This window comes from Salvelinus alpinus, chromosome 33, assembly GCF_045679555.1.
Source record: "Salvelinus alpinus chromosome 33, SLU_Salpinus.1, whole genome shotgun sequence".
Lineage (NCBI taxonomy): Eukaryota > Metazoa > Chordata > Actinopteri > Salmoniformes > Salmonidae > Salvelinus > Salvelinus alpinus.
This window is the reverse complement of record NC_092118.1, coordinates 19,499,674-19,526,743: the sequence shown is the minus strand read 5'-3', so window position 1 is coordinate 19,526,743 and position 27,070 is coordinate 19,499,674. Positions and strand designations below refer to the sequence as shown.

At 44.7% G+C, this 27,070-nt stretch overlaps 1 protein-coding gene and 1 long non-coding RNA gene across 2 annotated transcripts; one reads left to right on the top strand and one right to left on the bottom strand.

Moving 5' to 3' along the window:
• LOC139562929 (uncharacterized) lies at nt 1–3,725 on the top strand. The gene is made up of 2 exons (XR_011672464.1): nt 1–199; nt 3,559–3,725. It is a non-coding gene; the product is annotated as an uncharacterized lncRNA (long non-coding RNA).
• On the bottom strand, nt 1,267–27,070 carry LOC139562928 (retinal dehydrogenase 2-like). Its single transcript, XM_071381110.1, has 13 exons — nt 26,855–27,070; nt 15,368–15,472; nt 14,862–15,002; nt 10,941–11,070; nt 9,464–9,525; nt 8,598–8,726; nt 8,216–8,329; nt 5,024–5,126; nt 3,582–3,766; nt 3,174–3,338; nt 2,763–2,920; nt 2,451–2,525; nt 1,267–2,251 (listed from the first exon to the last, which is right to left on the bottom strand). The coding sequence occupies exons 1-13, from the start codon at nt 26,975–26,977 to the stop codon at nt 2,179–2,181; spliced, it is 1,563 nt and encodes a 520-aa protein (XP_071237211.1). The 5' UTR covers nt 26,978–27,070; the 3' UTR covers nt 1,267–2,178.

The window sequence follows — 27,070 nt, the reverse complement described above, 5'->3', positions numbered from 1 at the left end:
GCATACAGTCCTCCCTCCTTCGTGAGTGTTCATTACACACACAGTGCCGCAATCCATCTCACTAAAGCTAAAGCATACCATGGCACAGTAGAGGCCTGGGCTGAAAACAAAAAACAACCTTTCAGGAGGAAAGAAATAGAAGAGGACCATCCTGAAGCAGACTCTGAGACAAACACTGAGACAAAAATGGATTGATTAGGTATGTGAGCATTTTGTTGAAGTTGATAAAAGGAATAGCTTCTCCACTATGTGAGGGATGACAGAAGTCCAAAACGTGGTGCTTGAGAGATAAGGAGCTGTCTGAACAGCAGGTTGAACGTCCCTGTCAGTGTGGTTTGTTTCCAAGCTGATGTCCTTAACTGGAGGTTATGTCTGTGTGTCCCTGGCCTGCACTGACGTTCCCTGTTGAGCTAACAGAGTGCCGTAATAAGACGATCACTTTTTCATCATCCCTTTGGAATGACTACAGATACCGACAGGCAGGGGGATTGTGGGAAAATCCACCCTGACATTTCAAAAGACAATTGCCAAGGGAAGGCTTCAGCAAAGGGTGCTCACATCTGCACAACTCCTCTCCTCCAAGGCGGCCTCTCGCACACACTCTGATTCTTAATCCCTTTCATTCGTCCCTTGGCCCTAGATCTCTTATTTTCATTGGGTCTTTGGCATATCAAATAGTAAATCTGTTTGCAAATGTATATGTGTCCAGAAAGCATAGTGTTTATAATGCTCTTGTGCAGGAGCTGCATGGAGGGACCTACCAGATGTATTGGCCTGTTATTGTTTGTGTTTAATCCTCAGGCCTACGTACTGTAGAAATATACAATTGTCTTTCATGGTATAAATGTTAAGATTAACACTAATATTCAAGACATTGTAATAATCACCAGAAGAGCATCTCTGTTAACTCTGTTACTGCAGTTGCAGTTTAGTGCCTCCTCAGACATAACATAAGGCTTGCACCAAATGTCTCGTTAAGAGAGTAAACTCCTCTTCTTTTTCACCATGAGTTACAACAGCAGCCTTGTCTTCATCTTGCTGATAGTTAAATATGAAATGAGACTTGGGGCCCTCCATGTCTACCCTCTTCAGATCTCTGGCCAGAACGGAACTGTAAATTGTGCAACCTCATGAAATATCTGAGCAATATGTCAGAGCTGAGATAGCTGGGGCATGAATGTGGAAACAGAGCTTTGATGCAAGTGACTGCACTATATCACAACATATTACTTCCCATGGCATTGAAACAAACACAGCCGAGCCAGGTTTTTGAGAGAGAAAAAACGTTTTTTACTAAAAAAATCTATGGTCAATTTTTTATATCTTAGAATTTCATAGTACATAATTGTATAAACATGAACATAAATGGACATCGATAAGAAACTTACATTATGATTAAAATACATTACTCCTCTTCTTAGCAGGTATGACTAAATTATTTTAAGAGGTTAACCATTTTTGTTTTCACGTTTACATTGGTCATACGTTGACATACAGTGTTAAGTGGTAAAAGTTCAAATAAAAACATGAACAATTAGATATCAACAATTACAAATTCTAATGAACAGTTTCAATGGATTCATCCATTCATTTCTGAGGTTGAGAGCTTCAGTGGTCTTGGAATGAGCTGATATGCTTCCATGAATGTTACCTGGCAAATCAAAGCAATGATACATAATAACATACAGTAGGAGGTTTGACAATGATACAACATGACCACACTGCCTCCCAACACGCTACAATGATTAGCTGACATGGGGCAAAGCAGGGATGGAGGTGCGGTGCTTAAGTCTGTGAGTGTCCAACTCCTGGGGGTTAGGGGGGTTTTTGGGGGGGACGTGAACAGAGTAGCCTCTCCCATCGTCTCTTTGAGTGCTTTAGTGTGGTTAGTGGAGGAGGTGGGTGATGGCAGTAGGTGGAGTAGAGGTTTGGTGTGAACTTGAGACCGCCGGTGGACACCGGACTGATGGAGACAGCTGATGTTGATGTGAGGACTGCCCATGGGAGGTGAGGGAGAGGAGTGGGCAGGGAGTTTTCACAGCCAATAGAGTTAGTTGCCCATGGTCATGGCTAGTTGGGATGACCAGTGTGTTTTACCACCACAGACAGACAGCCAGAGGGTCAGTGGTGCGCCTCAGAGGAAGTCCTCCTCCACTACGTGTGGTGTGGCCGGCCGCCTTAGGAGTTCTTGACTGAGATCTTTATAGTGATGGTCTTCACCTCTGAGTATTCCTTCAGGCCACAATCCCCCCTGCAAACAAACACACACAATGTCAGTTGAAACAGATTTCTAATGAACTGTAGCAAGCTTATTGTGTACAAAGCTTCATTTGGGAACATTTTGCAACCAAACTTTTCTCTATTGTAAACACACAGTTTACATGAATACTTGCTTGGCTTTAGTCACGCACTTTCAGACAGTGGGCTAGGAACCAGAAAATAATACTTACAATTCACGCCCGTTGCCAGACATTTTATATCCTCCAAATGGACACTGCGTGCTCAGGGCATTGAAGCAGTTTATCCTAAATACACAAAACATACATCAAACATCAGCTTTTGATTCTTCTGCATTGTTTAATAATCATGTTGAATGGTAATGCTGTCAAGACTGGTTAAATGAGGAGCATGCTGAGGGGAGTGTAGTTGAAAACTGTATGAGCTATCGTTTAAAAAGCTACATTAATATGAGTCAACCTTGTATACGATCTATGGGGTTAACCAGGGACACATAGATCGCTATGATGATGAGAGGGTCTTACCAGACGGTGCCAGCCTGCATGGCTGTGGAGATGGTCATGGCTTTGGTGATATCGCTGGTGAACACAGCTGCCACCAGGCCGTACTCTGTGTTGTTGGCCCTTTCAATCACCTCATCAATAGTCTTGAACTTCATGATCTGCTGAACTGGTCCAAAGATCTGGAGTGGACAGTCAGCAGTATGTGTAAGATGACATGTTGAAACATTCCATGATGACATCCTTGCTTAGTCACACCATTAAGTATGTGGCGGGCAAGGCCATTAATTAATAGACATTTTAACTTATTTGGAAACCACCTTCCATAAAATCATAGGGCATGGAAAGTCATACTGTGTTTCAGTCATACTGTGAGTTTCAGTCATACGTTGTATCAGTCATTCAGTGTACCAGTCAGTCAGTGTATCACTGTACCTCCTCTTTTGCGATGCGCATGTCATCCTTGACGTTGGAGAAGACAGTGGGCTCGATGAAGAATCCTTTCAGGCCCAGGGCTTTGCCTCCACACTCCAGCCTGGCTCCCTCACTGATGCCACTTCGAATAAACTCCAGCACACGGCTCTGCTGCTCCTGGCTGATCTGGATTAAGAGAGAGGAGAGGAGAGGAGAGGAGAGGAGAGGAGAGGAGAGGAGAGGAGAGGAGAGGAGAGGAGAGGAGAGGAGAGGAGAGGAGAGGAGAGGAGAGGAGAGGAGAGGAGAGGAGAGGAGAGGAGAGGAGAAAAAGGAGGAAACAAGAAGTAAAGCCACACTGACATGTTTTGACATAGAGGGTATTGTTTGACTCCTCCCTCCCTTGCAGGATCTATGGTCCTCTATCCTCACCTGTGGGCCCTGCTCCGTGGTGGGATCGAAGGGGCTTCCTACTGTCCTCCTCTTGGCCCTCTCCACACTCCTGCGCACAAACTCCTCATAGATGGGCTCTTCCACGAAGATACGAGAGCCTGCAGTGCAGCACTGGCCTGCATTGAAGAACACTCCCTGGTGGGCCTGCTCCACAGCTAGATCCACTGAGGAAGAGGAAGAAGAGGAAGAGGGGGGCTCAGTAAACAGTTCATTTTAGCGGCATGTGGTAGTATATTATAACATATTGAAAAATGTTGATGAAATTCCATATGGTTCTTATAAATTACATGAATTAAAAGCGAATATCATTAATGCACATACACTACACATGCACAAAATGTATTTTCCAATCACGGTCAGAATGTTTTCTACCACTGTCCAGCTATTCTCTGTGCTGCACATTTGCTATCTGACACCTGAGAGACAGGCCCCTGCCATGGCACGCAAGGGGTTAACGGAGCCCAGTGATTTATGGGTCTCGGCTGATGCAGGCGGCCGGGGCAGGTTCCATTCCCCTGATTTACGGGCCTTGGGAGCCCCTCTCGCGGCTGCTGAAAGCATTTGAAAGCCCCGGCACCCCCAGTTCTGTGAGACACTTAGAGCTAACATGAGAGCCATCCATCCATTGGTTTTCACAGCCCTGTGAAGCCCAGCGGAAGCTTTTGAAGATGCCAGAGCTCTCACTCCATGTGGACACATCCGCTGTCTCATTTTGCATGTCAGACTAAATTATTGGACAAAACATTGTAAATAATTCCCCTCGGCTCTCTTTCAAGACAATGTCTTTAATTCAGGGGATCCCAAACTTTTTTGTCCTGCGACCCCATTTTGATATCAAAATATTTTCGCGACCCCACCATGTAAAAAAAAAAGTTATGTGATCAACGGCCAATGTTTACTTTTTTAATTGGAGCTATGACAGTCTATTACAAATCAGTCTGACAGTGCTTTGGACAGTATTTAAATCTGAAGGAAGTATGGTTTAAAGTTACTGAAATGGATTAGAAAGATATTGAAAAGTTCAGAAGATCATCAGACATAAATTTTGTATGATCTTCTGTGTAGAGAAGATCATCATCATTGATGATGTTCTTTTCCCCCCAGTCTGATTTATTGCCTGGTCTTGTCCACTCTGTTCTAATGAGTCCTGCACGGCTTGTGGGCATTGTAGAGGGAAACAGTGATGGGCTCATAATATTTTGAAGCTTAAAAGGTTCAAAAGATAGAGCCAAATTTGCAGGAAAAAAACTGAAATGGCTCTGTTTATTGCAGCCCCAATCTAGCGCATATTTTATTTCAGCGTTTCTCTCGCGACCCCATTTTCAAATCGGGCAATGCCACATAGGGAACCCCTGCGTCCATCTGGACGACCACCTATGGGGAAACGGGAGGAACTAATAAAACAGTGTATTCAAACTTACAATCAGCGTCTGCAAAAATTATGTTGGGATTCTTTCCTCCTAGCTCCAGCGTTACTCTCTTCAAATTACTCTTCCCAGCTGCTTCTTGGATCAGCTTGCCGACCTGGGGAGGAACCAGGGCTTGGGTTTAGTTTACTCACGCAGACACAAGCAGACCTGTGGCCGGATCACTAAATGGATGCAGCCATTAAATAGCTTAGCAGGTTGGTTAGGCCCAAAACAAGGGACGCACCACTGGGCCCGCAGAAACACAAGTGTGCCAAACACACAGCCAAAATATCTATTACAGGTTCTGGGAGGCTTCAGCAGGAAAAGAAAGTGATGTTTCAGCAGCGAACAGCATCTCTTGTTAAATCAAGCGCAGGAAGAAGCAACCACAGGTTGTGTGGGTGGCAGCAGCAGCCTGGGCTTGTGGCAAATTGAAGTACCTAACTGTGAAAAGTTGTAAAGTGGTGCCTGTTTGGTGCGACGTGGGCTTACACTGCCCTGGCTGGAAGCGCTGAATGCTGAGGATGATCTGAGGAGTTGGGAGTGTTTATCAAACAGCAGCAGGAGCTTTCCTTTCGACTTCTCTGTTCACAATTTCCCCCTCATCAAAAGTGCTGCTCTCACCATTATCCAAATACTGCTGAATTCCACAGCCCTTTCCCGTCTCCCTCCAGACTCACACAGTGGAGACGTGTAAAAACAGTGGTTCTCTAGTAATGCATAGCGTGAGCTCTCAGTGAAAATGAATCGCTTGCGAGTATTTGAGTCTGCCCAGCTGCTCTTATTATACTGATGTATTGTATTGACCCCAACATTATTTCTCAACACCATGAGATGAGATATACCCTTATTAAATAGAGACAAGCCTGAGAAAGAGAGCGAGCAGCATTCATAACCATAAACCAACAAGCACACTTCCTGTCCACCCAGAAGTCACTGACACACATGATTTTATTTTCCAGGAGATAGTGAGAAGACCAGCGCTGGGAGAAGATAGAGGGAGTCAAAGGAGGAGGAAAAAAACTTCTGAGTCTCTCCCCAACAACTCCCCCCCCCCCCCCCCAGTGGTAAAGAGTGATGCCTCATCTCTTTGCACGAACAATGTTTAACACTGGAATGTCTCCCTTTCCCAATATTGCCAGACTGCATTATTCTGTGTTAGGAAATGAGCAGGGCAGCCTGCTGAGTGTTCTGGTTGGAGTGGTAGAGCAGCTGTGTGATAGGGACGGCAGGACAAACCTTCCTCTGGCAGGCAGGCAGCACGCTCTCTAAAGCTGTCCTGGCTGTCGCTTTCTTTGATGGCGGGGCTCAAGGGGTGCTGACTAACATGACGTTAGCGTGCATTCACTGAAGTGTAAAGGAGACACGCTGGGCTGGCTCCCACTTGGGCCGCTACTGTGGAGAGTCACAGCCCTGTGTGTGTGTGAGTACAAGGATGAGGCACCACTGACGCAATGGCCACCTGAAACCACACCCCCCCTTCAAGCCTCTACCCATCCACCCCCTCTATCCCCTCTACCCCCTCCAGCCTCTCAGAGGATGCTGTGTCCACTGTCCCCTCTCGCCCGGTGTGACTGAAACCCAAGGTGACTCACAGTCTGGGCATCTACATTCTCTCACAGCAGCGCTTCATCCACTCTGTAATTGACTCCAGATCACAGGAAACAACAGAGAAAGCAGTTAAAGACAACTGGACACTTTTTGGAGAAATGTTCTGGAACCGCCGATGGTAAAAAAAGAGGAAGGCTCGTATGTGTGTGCTGCCTGGTAGCATGTAAAGTGATGGTGGAGAAAGCCCTGTGGATGTTCATTGGTTAGGTAATGGAGCATTGATCAAATGATTAAATGACTTAAGTTCGGGCCGCATGAATGGACTCTGAGGATCAATTGAAACCCTATTCACTCTCATTAACTTTATTACTGCATTCAGGTTCTCATTAATAACCGTTCAGATGATTTGGACATCTGGGTCTTTGTCATCCTTACAGGGCTTGACAGAGATGTTGCAACATTTATGTCAAAAATAAATAAATAAACAAATCCCTTATATTCTCAATAAAGGCCTGGATTTGATTCAACCACACAATTTAAATAAAGGTTTTTCTCCATATTATGTGAGTTTGCTTTGGTTACAGCGTTTCTGTTTGTCCCCTTATCACCAAGAGCAATCTATTATGTCTGCACATGCGTAGCAGTGTTGGTGGGTGCTCAATACCACACAAACAGTCACTCTCCTCCCTTACTCTCCAAACAGATCCCCAGAGTCAAAGCAAAGACACTATAAACTCTAGGGCTTCTCTAAACACTACAAAACCCTGTTTCATTTATGACAGATACACGTGAAATATACACAGGTCATTTCAAAACATATAAAATCCATCGATTTATGGAGCTTCATAATTATGTTAAGATTACTGTACGGCTCTTACTGCCTGAGGGGGTACATTTGTGGTTAGCAATAACAGATGTTTATAAAATGATCTACATTAATGGAATTGGCAGTCATTCTGACTGATCACACAAGACGGAGGAATGCAATCCAACCACAACATCTCCTAATGCTCACTGCCTAACATGGTTGATCATTCCTAGTTTTCCATCAACATTTTTCCACTATGAAGGCGGCTGTTTTTCCTAGGGACCTGATAGACAACTCAATGTCTGTAAGGTACAGTAGCAGGTTGTCATTACACTGGCTGGGACACTTATGAACCAGTTTGTCTGTGACTGGTCTATGTATGTCAGTATATGTACAGTATGTCTATGGTGTGTGTGTGTGTGTGTGTGTGTGTGTGTGTGTGTGTGTGTGTGTGTGTGTGTGTGTGTGTGTGTGTGTGTGTGTGTGTGTGTGTGTGTGTGTGTGTGTGTGTGTGTGTGTGTGTGTGTGTGTGTGTGTGTGTGTGTGTGTGTGTGTGTGTGTGTGTGTGTGTGTGTGTGTGTGTGTGTGTGTGTGTGTGTGTGTGTGGTAAAGTCCAGCAGCAGACTGCTCACCTCTGATCCCCCTGTGGTGAGAAGTAATGGCAGGGCATGCAGCTTATGTAAGCCCCTGTTTGTTTGTCATTTAGACTTTAATACAGGAGCCCAATGTCCCCTAATTACAAAGCCCTCCATCTCTGCTGCTCTGCACATGTTGGTCACTGTGTCACTAAAGAAAGCAATAGGGACAGTGGATTATCCGTCAATCGCTTTGTTCATGGAAATTACCTCAGTTGATCCTGTGAAAGCCACTTTGTCTATGCCCATGTGTGAAGCGATCGCAGCTCCTGCCGTTGGCCCAAATCCTGGCAAAATATTGACGACTCCTGGTGGAAACCCGGCCTGTCAAAACAATATGAGAGGAAACAAGCTTTAGAGGAGAGGACAGGAGAGCCAAGCAAAACCACAGGCAGTGTGGGGGAATCCAGACCCAAAACAACCTCCCTACCAGCAGACTAGAGAGAATGGACAGAACATCAAAAAGACAAGGGGCAAGAGAGACACACTGTCTCAGAGAAGGGGAGAGGCCGAACACAGAGAGAAGACATGGAGGATGTGGATAAAGAGGCTCTAAGGATTGGGTTACTGTGGTGATTGTGCTGTACTGTACCTCTTTGACCAGAGATCCGATGTACAGGCAGGTGAGGGGGGTCTGCTCAGCAGGCTTCAGGACCACCGTGTTCCCACAGGCCAGCGCTGGACCTAGCTTCCACGCAGTCATCATCAGTGGGAAGTTCCACTGTAGACATAAACACCCCCCACACACACAGGACACCAGACTCTTGACAAAGGGCGCTCACTCATACTCAATAACGCGTCAATGCTCTCCCTGCTCTCCCACACATTCCATTGCTTACTCACTCATAGACTCTCACTTTCACTTGCCCAACGTAGTCATGACAGGAAATGTTCTCTCGCCCTATCTATTCTCTTCCCACATCACTGAGAAAACAAGGAAATTGCAACACATGTGCAGTACTTAGAGCGTGTCATGGTACTACACAGGCGGGTGTTATTTCTACTTTATACTGAACCCCAGTAGGCCTCAGCACAGACCCACACACGCTTCCCCAAGCTCTTGCACAATCAATGCTCTGTTCTTACTTCTGTCCTCCTGTCCCTTGTCTCTTTCATAGTGCCCCCCCCTCTCTCTTTCTCTCTCTCCCCCTTCCTCCTCCCCTCTCTCTCTCTGAGCTTATACTGACCTGACAGTCTCTTTCTCAGCCTGCCAACAGATTTACCCAAATATATACTCACTGATAAGCACGTCAGAGACTTCCAGGAACCTGCACAATATTTTTTAACAAAGGGGCTGACTCTGTCCCAGACCTCACAACCACCACCATCCCAACACCTTTACTTCTATCCACCTCTCTCTGCATATTGAGCGGGAAGCTTTGCAGATGTGGGAGAGTGACTGTTAGATTTGTCCTCTGAGACTAGCCATCTGAATGGAAAACAAACTGGCACACTCACAGGGATGATCTGTCCGCACACTCCTATGGGCTCGTGTCTAGTGAACGTAAGATAGTCTCCATCTGTAGAGGAACACACAAGAACAAGGCTCGTTACTGGGTTTGGGAAATGAGCTCTAGCTGGGTTTGGGAAATTAGCATGTATGAGACATTAGCAGAGCAGTGACCGGATGACACATCATAACACCAGGTGTCCTTGTTGTGCTTTTTACCAACACAATTCATCTTGATCTAAAAAGGCAATACATCACACAGTACCATTCTTTTGTTACGCTACATTGAGCAAAATGATACGTGTGACTCTGTTTAAAGTCAGGAGAAAGCAGTGGGTGTTAAGTTGGAAGGAGAGTTTCATTCCTCTTACATTACCAGAGTAAAGGAAGATACTCGTTGAGGGTGTGCCATGTTTATTCGTTTCCTACAACAGTAGTAATAACAATCGCTATTGAGTGGTAGAAAACTGAACAGTGTTTATTACAATAGAGTTATGTGATGTTCATGAGAACAGGATGGCTGAGGCCTCAGCTGATGAAACATTGCTCCAGAGAGGAGGAGGAGGAGCTTGGACCTGGAACTAAGGCCCAAGGGTGGACTGGCCAATTGCTTCATCTTCCCTGGTGGCCAAGATAAGACATCTCAACATCATCCAGGCCACAGAAACAGTTCTGTTTGTTTGCTCTGTAACACTGCTGCACATTGGAATAGTGCTCAAGCCAAACTCTGAACAAGCTGAGGACTGGCTGGGTTTGGTGAAGAAACACAGGAGGGGCTTGAAGAGCAACCAGACCACAGTGCTCGTCTCAGGAGGTTGTCAGTACTAGTACTGCTTTCTTAGGTTCTCTGTTTTCTTGGTTACTAAACAATAACTTAACATGCCTGTTAAAATAGTGTGGATGACTTATATAGACTCCCTAATGCCAGGCCCTCAGTGAGCAGACCCCATCTGGTCCTCAGGTGGGTCCCTGAGAACCAACTACTACCCCAACACCACCCCAACCCACCCAACCCCTCGCCCAGCTAATGGCTGCTCTATGAGAGAGTTGCGGAGTGGCTGTCCTAACTCCTATAGACTCCCCGTCGCGGCGCTTTCAAACAGCTAAATTAGGCAGAACAGCCAGCGGCCCTCGCTCTTTAGTCCTGTCACTGGGCTCCACTGGTGGCAGTCTCAACAGGAGAGCGACCATTAAGGCTCAGATTTATAACTGGCCAGGGAGCAGCCATATTTACCCTCACATCACCTCTGTGCCCTCAGCACAGCTCATCTCCTGTCCCGCAGGCCCCCAGAGAGAAGCCTGGTGCTCCGCTTATCTGCTGCTAGCTAACTAGTAATCTTCACCTGGCTCTGGCATCCACCACGTACCTCTGACCTGTAACATTCTGCCTGGGTTCTAGTTCGTTGAAATTGAAGAGAATAAGAATTCAATGTGCTTTTTGCTACATAACCCACTGTCAGGAAGCCTGAGTTGGAATGGACTTACCCATTGGAATGGACGTTCCATGGATCTTGTCTGCGTATCCAGCATAGTATCTGAGCGTCTTTATGGTTCCCTGGAGGTCCACAAACAGGGTGGGCAGGAAAGGCTTCCCACTGTCCATGGATTCTATAGTCTGGAGAGAAATATATATTAAAACACAATCTTTGTCTTTTTGTTTTTTCCAAGAAACAGTTGGTCTTAACATTATCTCCGGGAGGAAACGTGATACTAAAATAACATCATGCTACGGTGCCTATAAGTTATAAATCATCCTTTAAGTCTTAGGCTTATTAGGTTGATTTAACACTATTATAACCACATGGGTAAAAACGTAATGCTTTTCTCCGGCATCTTTTAAAACAGTCCCCTTGTTCTGACATCTCTCTGTCACAATACGTTATTATTATTATTTTTTTAAATAATTATTGGAAAAATATGCTTTAAATTGAAAACATCTATGTTAATGTAAAGTGACATAGGATGTCTAGAAAGATGCCTAAAAGATACAAGTTATTATTATTATTATTTACAGTAAAACATTGACACATTTATATTTTAAGGGGGTCTTATGAAGATCCTTCTCTGATCGTCCGTGGTACATTACATGACCATTAATATGGAGTTACTCCCCCTTTGCTGCTATAACAGCCTCCACTCTTCTGGGAAGGCTTTCCACTAGATGTTGGAGCATTGCTGCCAGGACTTGCTTCCATTCATCCACACAAGCATTAGTGAGGTCGGGCATTGATGTTGGACTATTCGGCCTGGCTCGACATCGGCGTTCCAATTCCTCCCAAAGGTGTTCGATGGGGTTGAGGTAAGGACTCTATGCAGGCCAGTCAAGTTCTTCCACACTGATCTTAACAAACCATTTCTGTATGGACCTCGCTTCGTGCATGGGGGCATTGTCATACTGAAACAGGAAGAGGCTTCCCCAAACTGTTGCCACAAAGTTGGAAACACAGAATCGTCCATAATGTCATTGTATGCTGTAGAGTTAAGATTTCCCTTCAATGGAACTAAGGGGCATAGCCTGAACCATGAAAAACAGACCCAGACCACTATTCCTCCTCCACCAAATGTTACAGTTGGCACTATGCATTCGAGCAGGTAGCGTTCTCCTGGCAGCCGCCAAACACAGATTTGTCCGTTGGACTGCCAAATGGATAAGCTTGATTTATCACTCCAGAGAACGCGTTTCCACTGCTCCAGAGTCCAATGGTGGCGAGCTTTACACCAGTCCAACAGACACTAGGCATTGCGCATGGTGCTCTTAGGCTTGTGTGCGGCTGCTCGGCCATGGAAACCCATTTCATGAAGCTCCCAACTAACAGTTATTGTGCTGACGTTGCTTCCAGAGGCAGTTCGGAACTCGGTAGTGAGTGTTGCAAACGAGGAAAGACGATTTTTATTCGCTACATGCTTCAGCACTCAGCGGTCCCGTTCTGTGAGCTTGAACGGCCTACCACTTTGTGGCCTAGCCGCTGTTGCTTTTAGAACTTTCCACTTCACAGTAACAGCACTTACAGTTGACTGCGGTAGCTCTAGCAGGGCAGAAAGTTGACAAACTGACTTGTTGGAAAGGTAGCATCCTATGACGGTGCCACGTTGAAAGTCACTGAGCTCTTCAGTAAGGCCATTCTACTGCCAATGTTTGTCTATTGAGATTGCATGGCTGTGTGCTCGATTTTATACACCTGTCAGCAACGGTTGTGGCTGAAGTAGACAAATCCACTAATTTGAAGGGGTGTCCATATACCTTTGTATATACAGTGCCTTCGGAAAGTATTCAGACCCCTTGACTTTTTCCACATTTTGTTAGGTTACAGACTTATTCTGTAATCTACACACAATACCCCATAATGACAAATCAAAAACTGAAACATCACATTTACATAAGCATTCAGACCCTTTACTCAGTACTTTGTTGAATCACCTTTTGGCAGTGATTACAGCCTTGAGTCTTCTTTGGTTTGACGCTACAAGCTTGACACACCTTTATTTGGGGAGTTCCTCCCATTCTTCTCTGCAGATCCTCTCAAGCTCTGTCAGGTTGGATGGGGAGCGTCGCTGCACAGCTATTTTCAGGTATCTCCAGAGATGTTTGATCGGGTTAAAGTCTGGGCTCTGGCTGGGCCACTCATGGACATTCAGAGACTTGTCCCGAAGTCACTCGTGCATTGCCTTGGCTGTGTGCTTAGGGTCGTTGTCTTGTTTACATTTACATTTAAGTCATTTAGCAGACGCTCTTATCCAGAGTTGGAAGGTGAACGTTCACCCCAGTCTGAGGTCCTGAGCGTTCTGGAGCAGGTTTTTATCAAGGATATCTCTGTACTTTGCTCTGTTCATCTTTGCCTTGATCCTGACTAGTCTCTCAGTCCCGGCCGCTGAAAAACACCCCCACAGTGTAACCGGTGTGAAATGGATAGCTAGTTAGCGGGGTGCGCGATAATAGCTTTTCAATCGGTGACGTCACTTGCTCTGAGACCTTGAAGTAGTGGCCACGGCTTTTGTGGAGCGATAGGTAACGATGCTTCGTGGGTGTCAGTTGTTGATGTGTGCAGAGGGTCCCTGGTTCGAGCCCAGGTCGGGGCGAGGAGACAGAAGCAATACTGTTACATTGATGTTGTTGACCCGGATCACTGGTTGCTGCAGAAAAGGAGAAGGTCAAAAGGGGGGTGAGTGTAACCGGTGTGAAATGGCTAGCTACTTAGCAGGCTGCACGCTAATAGAGTTTCAATTGGTGACGTCACTCGCTCTGAGACCTTGAAGTAGTTGTTTCCCTTGCTCTGCAAGGGCTGCGGATTTTGTGGAGCGATAGGTTGTTGATGTGTGCAGAGGGTCCCTGATTCGAGCCCAGGTAGGGGCGAGGAGAGGGACGGAAGCAAAACTGTTACAACAGCATGATGCTGCCACCACCGTGCTTCACTGTAAGGATGGTGCCAGGTTTCCTCCAGACGTGATGCTTGGTAGTCAGGCCAAAGAGTTTAATCTTGGTTTCACCAGACCAGAGAATCTGGCTTTTCATGGTCTGAGAGTCCTTTAGGTGCCTTTTGGCAAACTCCAAGCCGGCTGTCATGTGCCTTTTACTGAGGAGTGGCTTCCGTCTGGCCACTCTACCATAAAGGCCTGATTGGGGGAGTGCTGCAGAGATAGTTGTCCTTCTGGAAGGTTCTCCCATCTCCACAGAGGAACTCTAGACCTCTGTCAGAGTGACCATCAGGTTCTTGGTCACCTCCCTGACCAAGGCCCTTCTCCCCTGATTGCTCAGTTTGGCCGGGTGGCCAGCTCTAGGAAGAGTCTTGGTGCTTCCAAACTTATTCAAATTAAGAATGATGGAGGCCACTGTGTTCTTGGGGACCTTCAATGCTACAGAAATCTTTTGGTACCCTTCCCCAGATCTGAGCCTCGACAAAATCCTGTCTCGGAGCTGTACAGACAATTCCTTCGACCTCATGGCTTGTTTTTTGCGCTGACATGCACTGTCAACTATAGGACCATATATAGACAGATGTGTGCTTTTTCAAATCATGTCCCATCAATTGAATTTACCACAGGTGGACTCCAAACATCTCAAGGATGATCAATGGAAACAGGATTCACTTGAGCTTAATTTCGAGTCTCATAGCAAAGGGTCTGAATACTTATGTAAATGTAGAGTATATACATTTTTATAATTTTTTTAATTTGTAAAAATGTCTCATAACCTGTTTTCGCTTTGTCATTATGGGGTATTGTGTGTAGATTGCTAAGGATTTTTTATTTATGTAATCAATTTTAGAATACCGCTGTAACGTAGCAAAATGTGAAAAAGTCAAGGAATCTGAACACTTTCTAAGGCACTGTATGGCGCATGTTCCTTTGAGCATGTTGCAAAAACAAAGAAGTCCGGGATCTGGACTTTGAGCACTGTGGTAGACTCACTGCTAGATAGGCACTGTCCCTCTCCACCAGGTCAGCCAGTTTAGCCAGCAGTCTACCCCTTTCTGACGCGTCCATCCTCCGCCACACTGAACCAAGGGTGAAGGCCAGCCGGGCCGCCTGCACCGCCTTGTCCACATCAGCCTGTAGAAGAGAAACAGTTTAATGATTGAATCAGCCTGAGGTAGAGAAACAGAGAAACCGTATCCAGTACGCAGTTTAATGATAGAACCTTGACCAGTTAACAGGTGTTTCTTCACCTTCACTGAGACAAATAAAATGTGTCTGTCTATTCCGATGGATCTTCCATTAGCATGTTTAAGGCTTGTTCTGCTTCAGTTATTCCACACAGAGGTGCTGATTTAGGAAAGGAGAGGAGGAACAGCCGAGCCAGAGAACCAAACCACATTAGACTAAACTCCAAGGGAAAGTACCTGTGTTTTCATTTCTGAAAATATAAGATATGGGGAATGCAGAAACTACAGATTTGTTTTTATTTTCTACAATACCTTCTCTGCTTCTTGAACCTCACAGATCTGCTCTCCGCTGGCGGGGTTGTAGACTGGGAAAGTCTTTCCGCTCACAGAGTCTTGCCACTCATTGTTGATGAAAATCTGCAGGGAGAAAAGATGCAGCGTTCAGTACACAGGATGGAGGGGCCCATGTGAGAGGGAAAATCTGGTTCTAGGAGCAGCTCTGTTTCTCTCCAGAGTCTATTCAGCCATTCCTGCTCTAAAGAGGCACAGGGGCCCTGGTATAACATTTTACTTGTGCAGTTTTCTCAACACACAAATACTGAATCAAGACAGAAGTATTTACCTGATCAAATAAGAAATGTGCTGTTAAAAACCGTTATGTGTTTTATGATTAGATTATTGGGATCAGTTTGAGAGGGAGCATAACTGTAAGGTTGGATCATTGGTAATGTGTGTTATATTATTTAATAAAAATGTATTGTTTTGTTACCGTGGTGCAAAAAAAACTATAATCTATTCCGTAACTAATGGTAGTTCCTGATAAACAGTCTAGTGAGAGTGAGCCTGGCTCCTACCAGTGCCTCTCAGTTCTTGTGTAAGGGAGGGAGGGCGGCAGAGAGGCAGGGAGCCAGGCAGGCAGGCAGGGAGGGAGGGAGGGAGGGAGGGAGGGAGGGAGGGAGGGAGGGAGGGAGGGAGGGAGGGAGGGAGGGAGGGAGGGAGGGAGGGAGGGAGGGAGGGAGGGAGGGAGGGAGGGAGGGAAAGGAAGAATCTGTGGAAATGTGGACAGAGATTCCTGCCTGCCCGGCATGGCTCTCTGGGGAGTACTCCAACATCTAGACAAAGAGGTGGGGGAGAGATAAATCCCTATCAGACACCAGACACCCCCTCACTCTCTCATACACACACACAGACACACACGTGCGCACACACATACATACACATAAACACACACACAGAGAGAGACACACGTTTCACAACATCGCTGCTCGTTTATGAGATCATAAAACACGGGCCACACTTGGTTTCTGTGATGCGTTAAAGCAAGCCGTACTTTAAACAACCACCTGGGATTCCAAACGGACTCTTTTCAAGCTCAATAAAGACCCAAAGAAAAACAAATGTTTAGACAAATAACAGAAATGGGACATATCTCAAGGAATTGGCCTGAGTGAATATGTTTAATAACAGTCATCTGAGCTTTATTTTAAAAGCCCCCTAACAAACTGGTGTGATTTGATCATACAAATGTGACGGATGTCTTATGTAAAAGTAAGGTAAATAGAAGATGTCTCAGTCCCGTTGGCTTATTGACATGTTTGGGTCTATCACAGCGACTCCTCAGACACTGTTTTTAATTAATGTCAGTCTGTCTGATAGATGGGGTGTTAAGAAAACATCTGCTGGCTTAAATCCTCCTGTATACACATCTGCTCTTACCATACTTTTATTTGAGAGGGAGAAAAGATACACTGAGAGCAGAACTGAAAGCAGGGTTCAAGTGTCCCGCTGGCCCAGGCCTCTCTAGCTCTCCAACATGTTTACCAACGTAAACTTAGAGGCTTAAGCACAATTTAATTGGCTGTAAACTGTGAGGAGTGTTTACTTTAGGGCAGGTATAAAATGCCAGCTCGCTTGGAAACCATTCAAGACTCAGCACACAGACATCACTCTCACTCCCTCCCACTCACTCTCTCCCACTCACTCTCTCCTGCAGTTGGCTGCTTTACAAGAAGAACCTTGCACATGAATAACTCATGTTTGAGTGTTCAGGTGTTCGGTATCTGCCTGTACCACTTTGCGGGACATACCATACAGTCTTGTATACCACTTCAATGAATCTGTATTAGCCTGCCCTGAACACTTCCCCACACACACAACAGATAGAAACAGGCCCACTGAGGGTCCTCGTCCAACACATCCCAGCACAGCCCACAAAGTGGACCCACAGTCATTTCAGACAGCAGAATCGACACAGGCCCCCTGTGGGCTCTCTCCCGTCCACATCCCAGCCTTTATTAGTGGGCTCTCTCCCAGCCACAGCCTAGCCTTCTCAGTGAGTTCTCTCCCAGCCACAGCCTAGCCTTCTCAGTGAGTTCTCTCCCAGCCACAGCCTAGCCTTCTCAGTGAGTTCTCTCCCAGCCACAGCCTAGCCTTCTCAGTGAGTTCTCTCCCAGCCACAGCCTAGCCTTCTCAGTGAGTTCTCTCCCAGCCACAGCCTAGCCTTCTCAGTGAGTTCTCTCCCAGCCACAGCCTAGCCTTCTCAGTGAGTTCCTCCCAGCCACAGCCTAGCCTTCTCAGTGAGTTCTCTCCCAGCCACAGCCTAGCCTTCTCAGTGAGTTCTCTCCCAGCCACAGCCTAGCCTTCTCAGTGAGTTCTCTCCCAGCCACAGCCTAGCCTTCTCAGTGAGTTCTCTCCCAGCCACAGCCTAGCCTTCTCAGTGAGTTCTCTCCCAGCCACAGCCTAGCCTTCTCAGTGAGTTCTCTCCCAGCGAGTTCTCTCCCAGCCAAAGCCTAGCCTTCTCAGTGAGTTCTCTTCCAGTTCATCCAAGCTGAGTGTTCTCAGGCGCCTTCCATCGGGGGCCACCTTTAATCTGACTCTCATTAAGAGCACTTCATAAAAGTGTCAGTGACGACGAGGAGCTGAGGGCCTGCTACAAAAACAGAAAGCCCTATAGAGCACGGAATTAGTTTTAAAATTTATAGGGGCCACTGTAGTGGAACGTCCTAAATCAGGGGAGCCCCCTGACAGCCCCGACAGTCTGAGCAAGAATGCAGTCCGTGGGTAGCTTTATGCACGGCGTAACCCCTCTCACAAGGCACCGCCGAAGGAGAGGGGATAAAACAGGGGAACAGTGGACCAGGCCGCCATCTAAATCATGGCTAGAAAAGGACAACCATCAGCCACCATTTGGCTTGGCCCTCTCGGGGCTCAGGGGGCTGTTAGACTTTTGTCTCGTCCCATTCAGAGAGTTGATTAAGACGACAAGGCTGCACACTAAATCAACTCTCAACGTTTCTTAAAATTGCTTTTAGGTTCATTTAGAAACGAAGGGGAAAAAAACTAAGATGGAAACTCAAGTGCAAAAGTGCAAATTTTGAAATGATGTGTTTTCTTTTTGGTTTTCCCATCCCCCCGTGGTGTCCTTGCTCTCACCACACATGGCGGTTTCATTTGTATAGAAATCATTATCCCCATATAAGTACTCACTGCCTTTGATAATGAGCGATTATAAATAAATTGACCATGTCTTAGCTCCAATCAAGTCTAGCAAAATGAAAAAAATAACAGCTACAGTACCAGTCAAAAGTTTGGACACACCTACTCATTCAAGTTTTTTTTTTTTTTTTACAATTTTCTACTTTGTAGAAGAATAGTGAAGACATCACAACTATGAAATAACACATATGGAATCATGTAGTAACCAATTTTTTTTCAACAAATCAAAATATATTTTAGATTATTCAAAGTAGCCACCCTTTGCCTTGATGACAGCTTTGCATACTCTTGGCATTCTCTCAACCTGATTCATGAGGTAGTCACCTGGAATGCATTTCAATTAACAGGTGTGCCTTGTTAAAAGTTAATTTGTGGAATTTCTTTCCTTCTTAATGCGTTTGAGCCAATCAGTTGTGTTGTGACATGGTAGGGGTAATATACAGAAGATAGCTCTATTTGGTAAAAGACCAAGTCCATATTATGGAAAGAACAGCTCAGATAAGCAAAGAGAAATGACAGTCCATCATTACTTTAAGACATGAAGGTCAGTCAATCCGGAACATTTCAAGAACTTTGAAAGTTTCTTCAAGTACAGTCACAAAAAAACATCAAGCTCTATGATGAAACTGGCTCTCATGAGGACCGCCACAGGAATGGAAGACCGAGAGTTACCTCTGCTGCAGAGTTACCAGTCTCAGAAATTGCAGTCCAAATAAATGCTTCACAGAGTTCAAGTAACAGACACATCTCAACATCAACTGTTCAGAGGAGACTGTGAATCAGGCCTTCATGGTTGAATTGCTGCAAGGAAACCACTACTAAAGGACACCAATAATAAGAAGAGACTTGCTTGGGCCAAGAAACACGAGCAATGGACATTAGACCGGTGGAAAACTGTCCTTTGGTCTGATAAGTCCAAATTTGAGATTTTTAGTTCAAACAGTAGTGTCTTTGGGAGACGCAGAGTAGGTGAACGGATGATCTCCGCGTGTGTAGTTCCCACCGTGGAGCATGGAGGAGGAGGTGTGATGGTGTGGGGGTGCTTTGCTCGTGACACTGTCAAGGCACACTTAACCAGCATGGCTACCAAAGCATTCTGCAGCGATACGCCATCCCATCTGGTTTGCGCTTAGTTGGACTATCATGTGTTTTTCAACAGGACAAAGATCCAACACACCTGTAAGGGCTATTTGACCAAGAAGGAAAGTGATGGAGTGCTGCATCAGATGACTTGGCCTCCACAATCACCTGACATCAACCCAATTGAGATGGTTTGGGATGAGTTGGACCGCACAGTGAATGAAAAGAAGCCAACAAGTGCTCAGCATATGTGGGAACTCCTTTAAGACTGTTGGAAAAACATTCTAAGTGAAGCTGGTTGAGAGAATGCCAAGAGTGTGCAAATCTGTCATCAATGCAAAGGGTGGCTACTTTAAAGAATCTAAAATCTAAAATATATTTTGATTTGTCTAACCCTTTTTTGGTTACTACATGATTCATATGTGTTATTTCATAGTTTTGATGTATTTACTACTATTCTACAATGTAGAAAATAGTCAAAATAAAGAAAAACCCTAGAATGAGTAGGTGTGTCTAAACTTTTGACTGGTACTGTATGTCAGTCCCAAAACCTGTTTTAAGATGATAACTGACATGGGAAAGCTATATGTTGTGTGTATTGTGCAAATAGGAAAGAAAACAAGTGGTGGGATCCAGACCTCTCACAGTACACCAACATGAAGACAACTGCTAAACTGCATAGAACCTTTACACTGAATGAAATCAATCGATTTGTGTTTACGAGGGACTGCTTCAAGCTGTGTGGTTTCTCATTATTTGGTCAACACGCAGGCCATTTTGGTATTACAGAGTTTGTGCTCCCGGTGCAGCCGTGACATCTGATCCTCCTACAACACAGAGAGAGAGAGCTGCCTGGCGTGGATGGGAACTGGACAGTCTGCAGATAGGTCAACACTTTATGCATGGGCCACAGGACAGCTGCAAACATTTAGCAACCCCCATGTTTTTCTGTTAAAACTGTCAACCTCACAGTGCTGACAGTACTTGTCTGTTTGGCTGATGAAATGATGAGACATGCGCGCCTGAAGCCAACGATGAACATAAGGGCTACAGAATACACGTTTCTGATCACATCAGCGTGGCTCTATTGTTCACTATAAAGGGCACAAATGTCAATATAAAAATATGCTCTGCTTATCTACAACATGCTCTCAATGCAATGGGACAAGGTGGTTATCACCTCGACCAAGCAAAAGGTAGATATATAGGGGAGTCCCCTGGGAATACATGTGCAATCAGCAGACATTGAGAAACTAAAGAGTAATGTTCCATCCGTTCAGTGAATTCAAGGCGCAGTCCTGCTGATCCATTTCTCATCTGCCACTGTGCTCTCTCTGGAGGCTGCTCTACAACTGCACTTGGGAGTGAGGGCAGGCAGGGGATGCCAAAGTACTCACAGCAGCCAGCAAAACATCTGTTTGGCCTCTAGCGTCTTCTCATGGCTCACACGCTTAAGGAATATTTAATGGGACTCATTTCTCGTCCATTTTCAGGAGGCAGGAGAGAGTAAAAAACATACATATATGTTTATACACAACAGGCCAAAATTCCACAGCCAGACGGATCCCGATCAGGGCACCTGCAGCTTTCGTCTGCACAGGAAGTTTCATATCCTTTCCTATCACAGGACCTCTATTTCCGTTCTGTTTTCTGGATCTGTTTCAATACATTTATAATTACTACTGTTACAAGTGAGGGGGTGGTATGTGAAACTGGAGCCCAGTTGGTGTTTTTTCCCCAGTCCTCCTGACACCATAGAACCTTCATGTTTTCCATTCACACACCCGGAGACAATGCCACCCTGCTCTCCTGTTTGTGGAGGGGATGACCCCGCTGTCACCGACTGGCAAACATCTTTGTCTTGACTGTGTGTGTGGTGAGAAAGTTGAATCTGTTCCCCCTCACTCCTTAACGCGAGAAACAGAAATTCAATAGGAAACTGTGTTTGAATATGAATTGTCATTTGTTCAAATGGATGGAACATGCGGGAGTTGGAGTTGGGCGGCACAGCCTCTTCTAAGCCGCCATGTGGTGCCAATGTCTACAGAGTCTGAGATTGACACTTTCACTGAGGTACACTGAGTTTGTCTTTCAATCAGCTGTATCATCTGTGCAGATTTCAAACATAACATTTATCCTAATTAAATAAATATCTGCGTTAAAGAAATAGCCTAATTTCATAAAATAATATTAGGGATATCAAATCCCAGATTTTCATAAAGAGCATAAGCCTTTAAGACTGAAAGACTTAACCATACTTTTCTAAGGGTTCAAATGATCAAATTATTACATTGATGTAAGAATCTAATATTCTATGCTTCCACTACATTCTGTCAGTGGGAGAAATAACACAAATAAATGTAATCTGGGTAGAATATAACTACAGTGATCCACTAGTGATAAGGGGTGACTGGGGCCTGGTGACTATGACTTCATGTCTGGCAGACTTCTGCTCTCTGTGTATCTAAGACTCTCTAGAGGGGAGAGTTTCTTTATGGATATCAGAGGATTTATGGAGCCAGCAGTTTTTCACAATGACACCATAAGGATTTACATGTCCCATGTCAACCGGCCTGAAGGCTTAAGGTATAGAAGTTAATGGGATAACCTCCCTGTCACCGGGCTTCCTTAAAGAGTGATTAAGAGACAGGAGACGCGATGTTGACGCCTCTGCTCAGACGATAATTTACACTCAATGCACAAACAGCCATTTCACAACGACGGACATATTCATGGTACCGCACACAACCGCACACACCGTCACAACCAGGGATGTGTATAACTACGTTTGTGACTGTGAGTCTGAGAGAAAGAAGGGGGAGAGTGTGAAACGAGAAAGAGAGGGAATGGGAGAGAGAGAAGAAGAAAAAGAGAACACTCGCTGTGCTAGTTGTGATAAATCATTCAGGCTCCCAGTGTCCTCAACCTTGGGGTTTGTTTGATGTTCATCGCAGTAAGATGGTGGTTTTGAAGTGAAAAACTCCAGAAGTGCAGGTCAGGCTCTGGAAAGGCAGGGCACTGACCCACACTGTGAGACAGGCCCAGAATTTACAGCCCAGTGGACAGCACCTAGCATTGGGGAGCCCCAGCCTTCATCTGTACTATCTCAATCAGTGACGATTGATGGGGCCTCTTTCATTCATCCACATTGACTGACTGACTGGACTTCTCACAGAATAGTTTACAAAACCCTTCCTCGCTTCAATATGCAGGTTATAGGTTCCTATTAGGGCCAAACGTGTCAGCAATTGCACAATTAGTTTTTTTTTAACAGTTAACGTAAGCCAATCTGGAAAATAAAAGCCATTATTTACATTGGGAAGCTATATAATGAGCATGGCAACAGCGTCTAGTTAAAGTCTGGTATGTTTGAACATTGTGAAGGTTGCATACGCATAGCTCTTCCTGTTTTCACTGCATTTGACACAGTTGAAAATTAAACCCTATTTGGATTAGGGCCCAAATTCCTCTGCCAGGATTCACTGATTTACAGTCCTCATTCCCCACAGTCTATGTACGCTCACAGGTGTAGGATCTTAATTTGAGTACCCTGTTGCAGGAGAACTGCAATGCAGGAAATGTAAAACTTGTGGTGTATTTGAGGTTTAGAAAGGCTTCTGAAGTTTGTAATATCCACTTTGAAATTTCAGACTTGATTTTCCCTTACGAAAAATGCATCAACCCCTACAAAAATGTTCATGAATTATAATCCACATAATAATTCACATCTCCTGTTGCTGCAGGATTATTTTCTCAACTCAAGATCCTACATCTGTAAAAGTACACTAAACTACAACCGTGCTACAGTGACTCCAGTTTACCATTAACTTAAATTACTTATGTCTTGCTGACAATGAGGAATCCCTGCATAACAGTTTTATAGTAAACAATGACAGAAAAAAATTCTATACCTTGGCCGCTCAAACATGCAGCATCATACACACTAAGTATCAATTCAAACACATTTTGCGACCTCAACTTTGCATTTCCAGGTGTCTCTCTCAACAACTTGAAGGAGAATGTGCCAGAAATGCTCCTTCCCTCCATCTCTAAAGATTTATTCTTCTAAGAGTCTAGTTTAACGACTGCTAATCATTGAGCGGTGTGAGAAGCCACCCGGGCCAGAGAAATCACCCCCTAAAACCCTGAGAACACTGGCTCTGTCTCCATTCATTAACTATAAACCACACAGTTTATCCTTCTCCTCTCTCTCCCCGCTCTGCAAAAAGCTAAAATCATCAATAAATGCCCATCAGGGTAGGTTAATTTATGGCTTCCTTCGTGGCGCTATCAGCCCTGCGGACTACCTCACAGACGGAGAGCTCTAAAGCCGACTCTCCTGTGACCATTCAAACGCTATGTTTTTATACTAGCTTAGACTCTTACTACCCAGCTGGTTTCAGGCCACAAGCTATGGTGAAGTGGGGGTAGGGTAGATGGAGGAACAGAGACCCAAGCGCCCTCTTTTTACGGCTGTAGCTACAGGAGAGCGGGGTGTGAAAAAATTAGATTTTTTTTTATAACAAAGCAAAGGGAGACCTGAGCAGACCTTCCAAAGTTTCACTGATCTGCACAATCCCACGCAAGGAGGGAGATAGCTCAACTGACACGTTCACACAAATGTCTCTTTGACGGCAAACAGTTCATGGCTCAGTGAAAGGGACAAGGGGTAAAGCGTCTATGGCGATAACACCTCTCTATCTCACACCTCTCTACAGTCACTGTTGGTACTAAACATACTATGGCCATATCTTCAGGGACACACTATTAGTAACATCCATTTGCAAAACAAAACTGTTGACTGAAATAAATACATGCCCAGTCATGGTGACTATCTCAAACTGTATTCATATTCACTTATCAATGATCATGTTTAACAGTAAGTAGAAAAAACATCAACATACTCAAACTCATGTGAGACCAAGGAAACAATTCTAACCTGGAGTGTAAGGTGCTGCGTTACAAGCATGTTCATTCTCAACTCTCTACTGGACGTATGGCTGCAAAAGGCAGAGGCACATCACACAACTGGCCTACAAGGAGTGGACGAATGCATAGGGCTACACAGAGAGCATGCGCCCACAGTCCTGGAGGCCAGCTCTCTCCTAGCTAAGGACCCTGCTCGCAGTGTTCATTCTCCCCCTGGCAGGCAGGCGGTGCGGTGGATAGAACATGAACAGGGTGTGAGGAGAGGAGCGCCTGCGTCAGGGGTGGCCATAAATCAGTGATCTCCTACCCCCCCATGTCCACCAAACCAACAGGGACTGGATGATTCAAATTCCTGGGGGTTAATTCACCAAGGCCTGCGCTCCCTAAAGGTTCTCCTATACATTCCACTCTTTGCGTGCATTCTTTTAAATAATACTAAGCATGAGGGAGGTAGAGAGAGGGAGAGAGGGAAGGAGAGCTGATAGCATGACTGTGCACATAAGGCAGGCATGCTAAACCAGTTCTCCTCTTATGGCGAGTAGACCACTGTAAGTTGCTTGTTGCCTCAGCGAAGTGCCCTTTGAACTTACAACAACAAGGTGTGAGGCTAACACTGATTACAACACTGTACTTATATATTGTGCTGTTATGGAGCTCTCCTCAATAAGAAGTGCCCTTTACTCACACTCATGGCAATAAAAGCATAGGATTTCAAACTGCAGAAGGAACCATGCTACAGCAAACAGACAAACATCCACATTATTATACATGTGCGGATGGTGACTCTACAGTCAGGTCCTAGTGATTTGATTAAATGTATATCAGCATTAAGTAAAGGGGGAGTTGAGAAACAGCCTATACTGGGCCTATACTGACATCACAGGACCTATATTATTCTCATTAATGAAATCCTCAAAATGCAAGCCTAAAATGTGTAAACAATAATGACCAAAAATATGACACTTTCAGAGGAAGCCCTTGGAGTCTGATTCCTGATATTGCTGTGTAGGCCTAATTAAACGCCCACAGAGCCCATAATAACCAACCACAAGTGTAACGGCACAAAAATCTATTCAAATACCATTAAAATACAATGTCTAGGCTATAGAGTACACATCAAATAAAATATGTAGGAAACATGAGACTTGTGATTGAAATAGGTCTTCACATTTCATCAAGTGTTCTTGCGTAATTTTGCATGAGGTCAGAAGAGTCATGCGGACTTCTAAGGACAATAATGGACTAGAGCACCACGACTTTGCAATTCATTCCGTGAATCTAATAACTTATTCTGAATCATAGTAAAATTAATAGAATTTACAACATGCGTAAGGGGTTCTGAAACCAGTGAAATTGCTTCTTACGGCAGGCAAAGAAACCAAGACCCTCCTCATTTTATGTTCAAGCTTTGATATGGTTGAATACAATTAGTTTAAATATATATATTGAAACGAAAAAAGCACACTTAAGATAAAATATGATAACAGGCCTATCAAATGTATATCAGACCAAACCATGGATTTTTACAACAACAATATCTTCCAAAGTGAACATTTTCAATTCAATCGTCTTTTGAAATTACAGGTGTGAATGAATCACAGCAACAAGGTAATTTTTTTACATTTTATGCAAGTGATATAAGATACCTGGGAATCATGTTTCTAATCAATAAATAGTTCATAACAGGCGGTTATTATCAATCACATAACGGCAGGTTACGGGACGTTATTCTATCTGGACAGAATTGCGTAACGACAACATTCTATCTGAAAAAATGCTGACCTTTACTAAATGACTGCTGTCACCTGTGATAAATACTATTCATTGTAGCCACTGCAGATGACATATGAGTCATGGTGAATATAAAAGTGAAATAAAAACCACCTGTGCAGTATAATTATGTTGGCAACACTGTTAATCATTCAAACATGCCTTGGAAAACACTCGATGTGGCCGTACGTGATAACTTTTAGAAAAGTTTCACACATACTGTACGCCCACATGTTGATGAGCTATATACTATGCTATGAGTTGAGTTGAGCAATGAATGTGAGCAAAGATCTGAAACAAATTTTACAACGGTAAATCCAGAACTTGAATTAACATTTTAAACCGGACTCAATCACCTGTACTGTGCGCAAAGACATTGGCTTAATTGGGCAGTTACACACTTTGTGCGCTATCTATCATCTACAGACAAATACCTAGGGGGGAAATATTCTGCATAATAGAAGAGATATGATACATTGAACATAATATGTGACTCGGAGTAAAAGTTTAAATTGTTTCACAGACCTTGGTGTACTTGATCTCCGCGTTGGGCACCGGCGAGGGCATCAGCTGGAGCGATGCCATGAGCGCAGCGGCATCGGCGTCGGTCTTCACTTCACCAGGGAGTTCGATTTTACTGGAAGTCATCGCGCCTGCCTCCGTGTGTCTGTTGCAGATGCGTCTTCGTTTTTTTCTACTGATTTCTGATTAGGACTTTGGAATCCTTCCTGTGTTTATAAC